This window comes from Indicator indicator, chromosome 30, assembly GCF_027791375.1.
Source record: "Indicator indicator isolate 239-I01 chromosome 30, UM_Iind_1.1, whole genome shotgun sequence".
NCBI classification, from domain to species: Eukaryota; Metazoa; Chordata; class Aves; order Piciformes; family Indicatoridae; genus Indicator; species Indicator indicator.
This window is the reverse complement of record NC_072039.1, coordinates 3494071-3507559: the sequence shown is the minus strand read 5'-3', so window position 1 is coordinate 3507559 and position 13489 is coordinate 3494071. Positions and strand designations below refer to the sequence as shown.

At 46.0% G+C, this 13489-nt stretch overlaps 2 protein-coding genes across 2 annotated transcripts; both read left to right on the top strand.

Moving 5' to 3' along the window:
* The first annotated feature begins 71 nt into the window (after nucleotides 1–71).
* PRR11 (proline rich 11) lies at nucleotides 72–4875 on the top strand. The gene is made up of 11 exons (XM_054394529.1): nucleotides 72–277; nucleotides 366–523; nucleotides 866–983; nucleotides 1381–1534; nucleotides 2023–2145; nucleotides 2429–2680; nucleotides 2813–2911; nucleotides 3885–3994; nucleotides 4098–4157; nucleotides 4250–4346; nucleotides 4807–4875. Exons 1-11 carry the CDS (start codon nucleotides 72–74, stop codon nucleotides 4873–4875), a joined length of 1446 nt encoding a protein of 481 aa, XP_054250504.1.
* A 1479-nt stretch (nucleotides 4876–6354) lies between these two features.
* On the top strand, nucleotides 6355–12487 carry SMG8 (SMG8 nonsense mediated mRNA decay factor). Its single transcript, XM_054394528.1, has 4 exons — nucleotides 6355–8068; nucleotides 8700–8845; nucleotides 10127–11002; nucleotides 12267–12487. The coding sequence occupies exons 1-4, from the start codon at nucleotides 6355–6357 to the stop codon at nucleotides 12462–12464; spliced, it is 2934 nt and encodes a 977-aa protein (XP_054250503.1). The 3' UTR covers nucleotides 12465–12487.
* The last annotated feature ends 1002 nt before the right edge of the window (nucleotides 12488–13489 follow it).

Below are 13489 nucleotides of genomic sequence, written 5' to 3'. Positions count from 1 at the left end.
CAACCGCGTTGTCCTTTCCCAGCCGAGCTGTATACCGCAGCTGGTTGGCGGGGCTGAAATGCCTTTATCCAATGGTGGGGCGGGTCTCCTCAGCGCGCCCCAGGACGGGGCGTAGCGGCGCTCGGTCCGCTCACGTCGACCTCAGGCCCCAGTCCTTCCAGCGGCCAATCAGTGGGCAGCTAGCACGGGCAGCGGGGGCGGAGACGGAAGAGACCGACACTCCCATTGGCTGCTCGCGGTGCGGAGATCGGTTTGAATCGGCGGCGCCGGGCGGGAGGTGAGCAGCGGCTGCAGAGGGGTGGGGGGAACGAAGCGGCCCGGGGTCCGAGGTCACCCCTGATAATGCCTCATTGCTCCCTTTCCAGCTCAGGTGGGGGGACGGTGTGTGAAAAACTGCCCGCTCCTCAGTGTGGGCTCCCCAGAAAGCGGGCTGGCCCACGCAGGAGCTGGGAGGCTGTAGGGCCGCGGTGGGGATCGCGCTGTTGCACTGATGGGTGGTTGGTCACGGAACCGGCTGAGCGGGGTCAGAGCATGCCTGGGGCCCCGTTTTGTGGTTGCTTGATGCCTTTTGCTGCTTTTTCCACAAACGTAACTTCCCCCCACTGTGACAGCTATCACTTCAGGATAAATTAAAACTGACAACAGAAGCCCGTATAAAATGATAATTTTTACATCGTTCATTCCTTTCGTGTACAAATGCATCTCATAGGAATGTAAGGATATTTGGGTTTTTTTTTAATCAGTTGTATGCGATGCTTCTAGCAAGACAACTGATGCAGTCCACGTTCTTTCCTATGTATATGGTGACAGCTTTGTCCTCATGTCAAATTTCTATGCATTAAACTTAAATTTCTCTTTCTAACAGCAATGGTAAAGTATAAGAAACACAGACGAAAACGGAGAGCCCGAACAAAATTTCTGCTAGGAAAAAAAGGAGATGCTGCAAACCCTCAGGTTGCAGGCTCTGCTTGTCCTTCTCCACGGTAAGAGCCTCACTTTGAACTTTTGCTTAATTCAGTTTCTAGGTCCACTGTTTGCTCCTGATGGTTAATGGAAATAAGGTAATGGAATTGTCTGGGGTCTATCTACAGCCTGGCATCGATGCTGTGAATTTGTTTCATCCTGTATATCTTCTAGTACTCTATTGTTAATACTAATGTGCAGGAAAAGCAATTTAGATGGAAATATATTGCAAATACGATTTTTTTTTGCCACCTTTGTTGAAGTGTATCTTTGTTTTTCCCAATCTCTATGCCTATGTTTATATTGTTGTCACCTGCTGCTGCTGATACTTGTCATTTCCAGGTGATTGGTTATAAACTTTTTTTAAAGGCTGAAATTAGAGATATATTTATGACATTCTGATATGTTGTGTTCCAGGTTAGCAGGTGACCTTCCTCCGAACACATCATCTGTTCCAAGCCATCTCTCCTCACTCTGGTCATTAGCTTTGCTCAGTGTAAAAAATGTGATAAAACCCTTTACAACAACAGCCTCATTTTTGTATTGTTGGTGCCAGAACACGGTTGCACAGGTGAGTTTTCTACTTCTCTATTTTTGCCAAGGTGTAAGGTTGTTCTTAGCACTTTAGTGCAGGGTACAGAACCAGATTTGAGAGCTACGGTGTCAATTACATTAGGTGTATTAGAACATCTAAAGTACATTTAGTGTTTACCATTGAAGGAATAAATGCAAGAGTGTCAAGGCAGCTGTGGACATTACATGCATTGAAGTATCAGAAGGATTTGCAGTGACAGAGGGTGCAGCTTTTCTTTCACAGCAGAAGTTCTCTAAGCTTTTTGGGTCAAATATGAATTATACTTTAAAATTCCAAGATGAAGTTAAAGGGTTTTTTTTTAACAAGTCACTCCCTGGCTTCCTGCCAAGAAACTCTTTGGTAACATTTTGTATCTTCATGTTGTCTTTCTGTTGTCTACAGTAAGACTGTGCAATAGAACTTTGAATAGTAATCATAGTCCTGTCTCTGGAAACATAACATGTTCAAAACACTTTTATGCTTAGAGTTTTAAGGTGGTGAAAGACACTATATTTCCGTCACAACTCTACTTAAGGGAGCTAAATACATTCAGAGAGCAGCTGGAAAAGTTGGAAGCAGAATTTTCCAAACTACAAGGAACACTCCAGGTCAGTATCAGTCCCTTTGTGGCAGGGTAATGTTTGCTTGTGTAAGCATATAAGGAGCTGTGGTCACTGCAGATAGACTGAAATCTTCAGAGCTTCTTGCTGGGCAGGGTTTTACCTCTTCTTCACATTCAGCATTACTAACTGTGGTTGCTTCATAGTCAGGGGGAACTGGTTTGCTCTTGAGCCTTGTGAGAGGCTTTTTATGTCTTTGTTTTCTAAAATGTAATCTGCTTTTGCCAGTGGATTGATTAGTCTCTGATTTATTTACATATATTGTTTTCAGATGAATGGAATTGCAGCCTTGTCTTCAGAAAATTCTCTTTGTCAAAAGTGTAACAAGCCAGCTCTGGGTGCTCCTGTACAAATGCAGATGGGCCTGCCGTCAGCAGTACCCAAGCCTTCCGCAATACAGCTGCAGCCACTATCTGCACCCCCTCCACCTCTTCCTCCTCCACCTCCACCACCACTGCCTCCACCACCACTGCCTCCAGCACCTCTCCTCCTCAACCGGGGCAACAGCTCTAAAGCACTTCTGGTAGGGACTAAGGTTTCTCTATTTCATCTCATGGCTAGGTTCTTTGGACTTGGTTCATCAGGAATATCTCTATTTGTGAATGCTCAGTCACTTGCCAAACCTAATGTCCTTTCCAACCACCTTCATTTTCAGGCACCATCACTGAAAAAAGATGGGCCAATGCAGATCACTGTCAAAGACCTCCTGAATGTCAAACTGAAGAAGAGAGACAGCAACCTGAGAATGGACAGGGTAACACAAAGCACTTGCGGCTGAATGGATGATAGTGTGTTGAGGGAAACTCCACCGTAGGACCAATTTATTTTTTGCAATACTTGACTTAGCCTCCCATAGAATTTTTCCAAGACACAATTCTCTTCAAAAACCTCAGTTTCAAGTAATCCTAATTCTGCACCTGGGCATTTGAAGTGCACAAATTGTCTAACTCCAATGTCAGTTGGCATGCAGGCCAGTTCTCCTAAATTTTGAGAGAACATGTAGCTTTCTTGCGCTTTGTCTGTGTGCTGTCAACAGATTTGGGGCTTTCTTTTGCCCAGCTGACATCTTTGCAAAAGTGTTTTCTAATAGAGCTATTTTTATTCCAGGCACATTGAATCTTAATGGTTCAAAAAAAGCATAAAAGCCATTAACCACAGAAATCTTTCTGAGTATAAATATGAAATAGATATAAGGTCAGTGACGTTGTGAATATTTTTACAATATTCATGGGGGAATATGTGATTTGTGTCAAGTAAAGAGTTAAGTTCAGTGAATTTCGTTTGGAAGATCGTTTTCAAGGGGCTCAATTTGACCTCTTAGTAGACAAACCATAGATAAAGGTGGCCTTGCCTGGCTCTGCCTTGGAATGTGTGTGTCAGGTAAGAATGTAGGAGTTCTGCAGCGTTCTGTGAGAAAGATGCTTTTTTACTCTCTGATCCTTTTTTTTTCTCTCCCGAGCACTTCAGAACATTGTGGGGGCTCATTATCATGTCCTGCCTTCTATTTAACATAAGTCTGTTTATGTAAATGAGATAGCTATATAAGAAGGAGAGGAAAAACTATTTTTTTTGCTGTATTTTCGTCCCTTTTTCTCAGCCCAGCGCGCTGTTTTCTTTGCTTGTCCTTATTCTTAATAAAACTTTAAAAGACACTTTTGGTTAGTTCATTTACTACAGTGAGACCTTCTAAAGTTTTCTTTGTGGTAATGTTTCTTTTCTCATTTTAGGCAGAATCACCAGTGAGGACACGCAGGACACTAATTACAGTCTCAGATTTGCAGAGTGTTAGTCTGAGATCCAAATCCAAACCACCACCTCACATTGCCAACTCCTTAATGTAAGATGCCTTCTTCTTTTGTCTGATACTAGATTTTTCTGTTCTAAAGTGATTAACATTGTTTACAGAGTGGAAAATACTTCATTCTGGTTTGTTCTTTCAGTACCCCTCCTAAAAATCAGTTAGATCTTCGGAAACATCTGAAGAAAGTCAATATACAAAGGTAAATTCTTTCCTATTCTCTTGGTTTGTTTCTCTTCAGGAAAGAAAAACAGAGAAGTAATCCTAATTCCCCTTTGTTTCCAATCTTTTCAGAAGTCCTGGTGGCACTCCTCTAAATAGTAAAGAAAACATTGAATGTGGGTCCGGGTTGACACCAATAATGACACAAGCACTGCGGCGCAAATTTCAGGCAAGTCATTTTGGGCTGATAAATTGGCTTTCAAATTCATAGAATTTCGTACTCATTTTTTTCCCCACAGCACTGTTGGTATGTATTCAGTTGCAGTCTCTCCATAATTCTCATCCAAGAGCCCTAAGTACCACAAACAAAAATGGTTGTTTTACTGATTCCCATTTAACGGTAAGGCAACTGCAGAGGGAAAGTGCCATTGCCCATCTTTCAGCAGATTGTTTGACAGTGATAAGAGGAAAGGTTGGTGGTTTTGTTGGCCATTCTAGTGCCTCAATGTGATCTCTAACTTCACAGTTTCAATCTGCAGGAGAACAAAATCTGAAGCTTAATAATGTCTTTTATTTTAAGGATGTGTTGCATTCTGTTTTCTTTTATGGCATTGTGTTATATTTTATCTCGGTCATGATTAGTACTAAGTTCACCTCCCAATATCAGACCCCTGTTCTTATTTTGACAGATGGCTCACCCAAAGAGTCCCTCACCTGCCCGGTTAAGCACTGCAAACAGCTTTGATGAACAAAAGTAGGTTTATGGACCAATGTATTTTTCATATGTGGTCAGGAAGCCACTTGCATCCCATTTTTATCTCACTCAGGCACATGTATTTGTAAGTAAATCTGGTGCATGCAAGAATGGAGCACTTTAAAACCCCTTTAGGAGGATTATGCTCTTTAAAGGTCTAATGTGTCTCAATCTGGTTGCATCTTTGTTAATAGAAAAAAGCCATGAGATTTCCCAAGTCTTATGCTGCCTGGCTTTTGCTGAAGCAGGGACTATTATGTTCCCACCACTGGTGCTGCTTGTAAGATAAATATGTGCATATTTGCTGAAATTCAGTATTGTTTTTACATCATTTTTTTTAAATAAAAGATCTTGATGGTTATAAAGGTTCAAAGAAAAGCAGCAGTTTGGCACTGTTGTTGAAGTGACAGGCTGCAAGTTTCCCCAAACAATTCAATTATGTGGGTGAGAACATGTGAAGCAACTAGAGTGCATTGCTTTTGGTTGGTGTTTAACTTAGGACTGCACTGCTTAAGGGCAAGTAGCTGAAAGCCTCCCTCTACAGTCAAGTTCACTAAGTGATGGATAATTCACTACAGTGGTGGACAGGCAATGTGCCTGTGCTGCAGTTTCTGGTGGGGACAATGACCTGCTGTCATCCATCACTGGAGCTGCTTTCCAGAGATGATGGTACAGCCTGAGTTTGAGTTCTTGTAGCACAGCATGACACTGACTGTGAGAGCACTGCCCTCTCAGCTTGCCCTATGCCTTTTGGGGGCATCACAGCTCTGCAAAACTGAAAAACGGGGTTGCTGAGAGAGGAGAGATTCTCATGATGGGTGACAAGGGCTCGAACCCCTCTGCAGTTGAAGACAGGATTGGAGAGTTGAGGTTGTTCAGCCTGGGGGAGGAGCCAGGAAGACCCTACAACGGTCTTAAAGGGGGCACTCAGAAAGCTGGGGACAGACTTTTTAAGAGGGCCTGTTGTGACAGGATGAGGGGTGATGGTTTTAAACTAAGAGGGAGTTTTAGACTGGAGAGAAGGAAGAAATTTATGCTGAGGGTGGTGAGACCCTGGCCCAGGTTGCCCAGAGAGGTGGTAGGCACCTCATCCCTGGAAACATTCCAGGTGAAGTAGGGGGCTCTGAGCAACCTGCTGCAGTGGCAGATGTTCCTGCAGGGGGCTGGGACTAGGTGGCCTTTGAAGGTCCCTTCCACCCCAAACCTTTCCATGATTCTATGAGGTGCAGTCCAGCACTCAAGGTTCTCCAGCTTCTCGTCGCTCCCGGCCTCGTGTAAAGCGTTCCGCGATGTGTCTCGCAGCCCTGCTCGCTCTCGTATCCGTGCACACCCCGTTTCCAGCCGGCACCGACAGCACTTGACCCGCGGTTCACGATCGCACCGTGACCGCGGCCGGAACCGTAACGCGCGGCTGGGGCGGGGCCGCGCACGCGCAAGGCCCAAGCCGCCGCCGGCGCTTCCGGACACGGAGCGGAGCGTGGCCATGCCGCTGCCGGCGGGGCTGCCCGGAGGGGCGGCGGGAGCCATGGCGGCGGCGGTGGGGCCCGTGAGCCTGCGGGAGCTGCTGCTGAACGCCACGGCGGCTGCCGAGGGGGGCGGCGCGGCGGCCGGCGGCGATGAGGAAGTTTGCGTGGTTGGCATCTTCGGGAAGACGGCGCTGCAGTTGTGTTCCGAGAAGGCGGCCCTGGTGAGCACCGTCTGCGACCGGCAAGTCTTCCCCCTCTTCGAGCAGGAGGACCCCGAGCTGGCGGACGGCGACCCGGGGCAGGACAGTGACCCGGCGACCAAGGACTACAACCAGCTGCAGGCCTACTACTGCCAGGAGAGCCGGGTGCTGTACCTGGTGCTCACCTCCATCTGCGACACGCCGCAGCTGCTGCGGGCCTGCGGGGACCTGGCAGCGGCCGAGAGCAGGGAGAGCGGCCCCGGTCACCCCTCCGGCGGCCCGGCCCCGCTGCCTCACGCCGAGGCCCACGAGTTCTGGAAACACCAGGAGAAGCTGCACTGCTTAAGCCTCCTCTACCTCTTCTCCGTCTGCCACATCTTGCTGCTGGTACACCCCACCTGCTCCTTCGACATCACATACGACCGCGTCTTCAGGGCGCTGGATGGGCTGCGGCAGAAGGTCCTGCCCTCCCTGAAGGCTGCGATTAAAGACTGCCCGGTGGGCAAGGAGTGGAAACTCAACTGCAGGCCATGTCCGCCACGCCTGCTCTTCCTCTTCCAGCTTAACGGGGCCCTGAAGGTGGATCCTCCTCCAAGCAGGGGCCAAGACCCCTGCGGTCACCTGGATAAGCCACCCCTCAAGAAGCACTCCCCCAAGAGGAGGCTGCAGCATGCTCTAGAGGATCAGATCTACCGCATCTTCCGCAAGAGCAGGGTGTTAACCAACCAAAGCATCAACTGTCTGTTTACTGTGCCTGCTAACCAGGCTTTTGTGTACATAGTGGCTGGTGGGGCCCAGGATGGAGATGATCCAGTGGCCATGCTTCTTGACCAACTCAGAAGCAACTGCACCATGAAAGAGACTGACTCGCTGCTGGCTCCCACCCTGTCAGGACCCAGGAGGTATCAGATGATGCGGCATGGCAGGCAGCAGCTATCCTTTCATGCAGAGAGCAGCAGCAGCAGCTCCAGCTCTTCTGGGCAGCTTGTGGACTGCACCCTCAAGGAGTTCTTGTGGCAGCACGTGGAGCTAGTGCTCAGCAAGAAGGGTTTTGATGACAGTGTGGGGAGGAACCCACAGCCCTCTCACTTCGAGCTGCCGACCTACCAGAAGTGGGTTGCTGCAGCATTGAAACTGTATGAAGTGACCATTGAAGGTAAAGATGATGACCCAACCTCCCTCACTGGAGAGCTGAGCTCGAAAATCATGGGCAGCATCAAAGTCTTGGAAGGCTATTTAGATATAGACACCAAGTTCTCAGAAAACCGTTGCCAGAAGGCTCTCCCCATGGCCCACAGTGCCTATCAGTCTAACCTGCCCCACAACTACACCATGACAGTCCATAAGAACCAGCTGGCACAGGCCTTGCGTGTGTACAGCCAGCACGCCCGCGGCCCAGCCTTCCACAAATACGCCATGCAGCTCAACGAGGACTGCTACAAGTTCTGGAGCAATGGGCACCAGCTCTGCGAAGAGCGGAGTTTAACCGACCAGCACTGTGTGCATAAGTTTCATCTGCTCCCCAAAGCAGGTAAAGCAGCTTGTAGGTGGGTTTCATGGGTTTGATTTATCTCTGCTTTAAAAGGTTGCAGGCTGGAAACTGTGACTCTGGCACATTTATGGGAGATGAAAAGTTGGGGCTTTCAAGAATCAGCTTTGTACAGTGGGATTGATTACAGCAGAACTGTTGTGGAGATTGACTAACATTTAGGAACAAGTCCACTCTTGGTAGTAACTTCGATTTTAGTAGTAACTCAGATTCATCTTACTAAATAGAAGCATTATGATGGAGTCCTAACAGGAGATGTGTGAGAACAAAAGTTCCCCAGGAATCATAGGTGCCCCTTCCCCATTTATTTTTCAGTAGCTTGAATAGATCAAGGGATAGAAGCTGTCTGAGATACACTCGCTGCAGGCAGATGAACTATTGATGCCTTTTGGAAAGAGAATACAACCAGAGAAGATTCTGGTTAGTGGTATAACCTACCCTGGAACTTTGTATTAGAACTGGGAAAGGGAGGAGCTGCTTGACAAACTGGTATTGCTGGTAAATAATTTTTGGATATATATATAGCAAGGAGGATGCAGAGTATGGAGGGAATTAAAGGCTTTCTAGAAATGGTGAGCAATTTATTTAGGGTTTGATTTGGTTTGTTTTTTAGGGGAAAAGCCAGAAGCAGACAGAAATCCTCCAATTCTCTACCACAACAGCCGGGCTCGTTCCACCGGTGCCTGTAACTGTGGAAGGAAACAAGCTCCTCGTGATGACCCATTTGATATCAAAGCAGCTAATTATGACTTCTACCAGGTAACTATTAGATGTCTGCATTTGCTTCAAGCAGTGCTTTTGCTTCATTGACAAAGCCTGCATTCTGAAGTGACCACAAGTATGTTTCCCCTTAACCTAATCAAAGCTTAAGTGTTGCTTGAGGAAGATATTTCTGGGAGCAGAAATTGTTTGCAGGATGGGCTGACCAGCATGGGCAGCTCCAGTCTGCACCAGTGCGTGCATGGGTGCAAGAGCATTCATTTACACTTCCAGTGTGTCCATGTGAATTGTAAATCCGTTGTGTCCATGAGCTGTGCTCCCATCACTGCTTTGGTTCTCACAGAACCACAAAGTCAGAATCAACCAGGTTGGAAAAGACCTCAGAGATCATCAAGTCCAACCTATTACCTAATACCTAACACGTCCTGACAACTAAACCATGGCTCCAAGTGCCACATCCAAGCTTTTTTTGAATACCTCCAGTGACAGTGACTCCACCACCTCCCTGGGCAGCTGATTCCACTGGCCAATTACTCTCTGTGAAGAATTTTCTCCTCCTCTGGAGTGTAAACTTTCCTGGTGCAGCTTGAGACTGTGTCCTCTTGTTCTGTTGCTGGTTGCCTGGGAGAAGAGACCAACCCCCACCTGTCTACAACCTCCTTTCAGGTAGTTGTAGAGAGCAATAAGGTCTCCCCTGAGCTTCCTCTTCTCCAGGCTAAGCAACCCCAGCTCCCTCAACCTCTCCCCATAGGGCTTGTGCTCAAGACCTCTCAACAGCCTCATTGCCCTTCACTGGACACATTCAAGTATCTCAATGTCCTTCTTAAATTGAGGAGCCCAGAACTGGACATGGTACTCAAGGTGTGGTCTAACCAGTGCTGAGTATTGGGGAAGAATGACTTCCCTGCTCCTGCTTGCCACGCTATTTCTGCTGCAGACCAGGATGCCATTGGCCTTCTTGGCCACCTGGGCACACTGCTGGCTCATGTTCAGCTGCTGTCAGCCAGTACCCCCAGGTCCCTCTTTGCTTGGCAGCTCTCCAGCCACTCCGACCCCAGCCTGTAGCACTGCATGGGGTGGTTGTGGCCAAAGTGCAGAACCCAGCACTTGGACTTGTTAAATACTCGCCTGTTGGACTCTTCCCATCTATCCAGCCTGTCAAGGTCCCTCTGTAGAGCCCTCCTACCCTCCAATAGATCGACACCTGCTCCCAACTTGTAGCTCAAGCCTCTTGAATCTTAGCTGCTGAATGTTATGACTCTGCACTCCCTCATCTCAACAGTGGAAGATGGAAAGTTAACCACATTTTCTTTCTCATAGCTGCTGGAAGAAAAATGCTGTGGGAAGCTGGAGCACATCAACTTTCCTGTATTTCAGCCAAGCACACCTGATCCAGCTCCTGCTCGGGATGAGTCTTCTCCTGCTCCTTTGGAAGGCGAGATTGAGAAACTTAAAGAAAAAGAACCTCAGACTCAGGGAGAAAGCACAGGCCTGAGCTTAGCCCTCAGCCTGGGTCAGTCCACAGGCAGCTTGGGCACTTACCCACCTGATGCCCAGGGTGGAGGGGACAATGCAGACAGTCACGGGCAGAGTGGGGACTCCAAAAGTGAGAAAAGGCCAAGCCTGGTAGATCGCCAGGCGTCCACTGTTGAGTACCTGCCTGGGATGCTCCATTCGAATTGCCCCAAAGGCCTTTTGCCCAAATTCTCCAGTTGGTCACTGGTTAAGCTGGGGCCTGCTAAGGCTTATAACTTCCACACAGGCTTAGATCAACAAGGCTTTATCCCAGGAACAAACTATTTAATGCCTTGGGACATTGTCATCAGGACAAGAACTGAAGATGAAGGAGACTTAGATACCAATTCTTGGCCTGCACCCAACAAGGCTGTTCCTGGGAAAAGAAGTGCAGTTGTGATGGGAAGAGGAAGACGGAGAGACGACATAGCTCGAGCTTTTGTAGGGTTTGAGTATGAAGATGCACGTGGTAGGAGGTTCATGTGTTCAGGGCCTGATAAGGTCATGAAAGTGATGGGAGGGGGGCCGAAGGAATCTGCCATCAAAGCCCTCAACTCTGACATGCCGCTCTACATCCTGTCATCGACGCAGGGACGAGGACTCAAACCACATTATGCTCAGTTCATGAGACTCTTCGTGGTGGTTCCTGATGCTCCACTGCAGATCACATTAACACCTCAGGTAAGAAATGGAAGAGGACAAGGTTAGTTGTTGCAACATGAGCTGCAGTACCAGCAGGTGCAAGGGGGATAGGCAGAGAGTGTCAGAAGGATGCTGCAAGGAACTTTCCAACTCAAACCAGTTTCAGTCAGGTTTGTTAAGACCAAAAGTGTCTGTTCTATAAACATTTTTTTTTTACATCAAGATTGGCTTATGCCAGATTTACACTTTGTATAATGTAAGTTTTAAGAAGTCTGTTATCTAGGATGAAATAATAGCACTTCATACTGTAATAATGGCTTCTTTCTAAAAAGATACCAAGTGAGTAATGACAGCGTAAGAATTCATTTCTCGTTTTAAATGTCAGAGAGAAATGCAGTGACTCAATTTTGAGATCAATTATTACTAGTTACCCTTTGAATTTGGGAGGTGAAAAGCTGTTGAGTTTTTTAATTGGAAATTTTTTTTCTCATTTTCCAATGTATTTTAAAAAAATGAAGAAAAAGCTCCACTTAGACTTTCTCACTTTTTAAGGCAGTAAAATGTGAACAAGTATCTTCCTTCAGTTACCACTCTATGTGTTCCTAAGTGCTTATTTATTCGTTAGACTGGCAAAAAAAATGGTGTTCATTGTATAGTAGTGCCACTGAAAACCAGCAGTAAGCACAAAACACATTGATAGTGGAAGGTAGGTAGATGCAGGACATTTTTGAACCTTTCAAGCTGTTTGGGAAATGCCATGAGATCCTTAATGCATGACAACAGATTGGCTTCTTTTAGTAGTTTGATTCCTATGGGTGTATTTTTATTTGGAAAATCCATTATGCTGTGTGTTGTGGGTTCCTTACATCAGCATCTCGTATGAAGAAGACTTTCTGAATCTTCTAATATGAATTATTCAAGAGCCCTATTAAATGTTGCTGAGGTCTTTGAAAATTCCCATTGGTTCAGAGTGAGGTAACAGCTCAGGGCTATCTGAGCTACCTTGTTGAAATCTGCTATTGATGCAGTGTTGAGTGCTGCCCCAGAGGCGAGTGGCTTGTGTTTGGATTGTGGATCTCTGATAGGATCTAATCTGCAGCCTTAAATTCAGTATCTTCACTGTGATAAAATTGGAAATCTACCTTGCTGTCTTGCTATAACAGCACCATGTCTTCCTGGAATGCACTCAAGTGGATAAGAACCTGCTTCTAGGCCAGACCTTGCATTCAGTTTGCTTTTAAATTTGGGGTTTTTTTTGTTCTAACAAGGTGTGCTTATCTGCTCATATTTCCTTTTGTTGCAGGTGCAACCAGGGCCACCACCTTGTCCTGTGTTTTACCCTGAGAAGCAGGAAATAACCCTTCCATCTGATGGACTGTGGGTGCTTAGATTTCCATATGCATATGTGACAGAGCGTGGACCCTGCTTTCCTCCCAAGGAAAGCCAACAGTTAATGAGTTACAAAGTTCTCCGAGGAATACTGAAAGCGGTTACACAATAAGAATTATTCTGGTAGATTTGGTTTTGGGTTTAAAGGTTATCCTCCATCCCAATAATGGACTTTGATTCGTGTTTGTTACCCAGCAGCTATCACTGCAAGCTAGTGAAGCCCACTGTATTTCACTGGAAGAAAGTCAGATGGAAAATCAGCTCTGGTATCAAAGCAGAGAAAGGAATCTGAGATGTGTACATTTTCAGTTTATTAAATTTTCATATGTACAAAATAAAAGCTGGATCTTGCAGTGTACTGAGCCTGCACTGCTAGAGGGTTTGATGACAGCACCTTTCCCCCATCTTTCTACATACATATGTAGGAATATGAAAAACCAGCCTTGCCTGAAATCAGGTTTCCTTTTCATATTGAGGCAGTGAGGGGAAGAATCTTTTCTCTTTTTCTAAAGAAGCTATTTGTGCGCAAACAATAGATGCTCTTAATCTGTCGGTGTAAGAAATTGTTCAGTTTTGATCTTGTCTAAAAATAAAAAGCATTGCGGTTTTGATTTGTATTAATACCACAGACAGAAACTGCATGCCTATATCCAGTTGAAGTATTTCACTGAATTTGTATTTGTAGATGATATTTTATTAAAAGTTTTCTGTTTTGGGATGACAGATCTCTTCGGAAACTAAACCTGGTGGTCAATACACAGCTGTATGAATTTGTTTATTGTAAGCAACCGGAGGTTAATTATGAGCGTAGCCTAACTTGTAGTGATTAAATAGACTTTTGGTTGCTAAAAGGACTGTTGTAGCCCAGTTTGAATCTCAGCTTCAGGGAGTATGATTAATTTTACTACTACATGTGCTACATGATGTACTGAGAGGCAGCTTTAAATCCTGCGAGCTTCACCTATGCCCCTGGGTGCCAAAAATTATTCAAAGTAAATGAATTTCTACCTTTTTGTTGAGATAAGATGTAGTAGTGGGCTGAAGGCTGAGACCTAATTTAATTTCTAAAATATTTGATTTTAATTAGCATGTATGCAGAATTTAATTTGCCAATTTGTTGTAATACAGTAATTACAG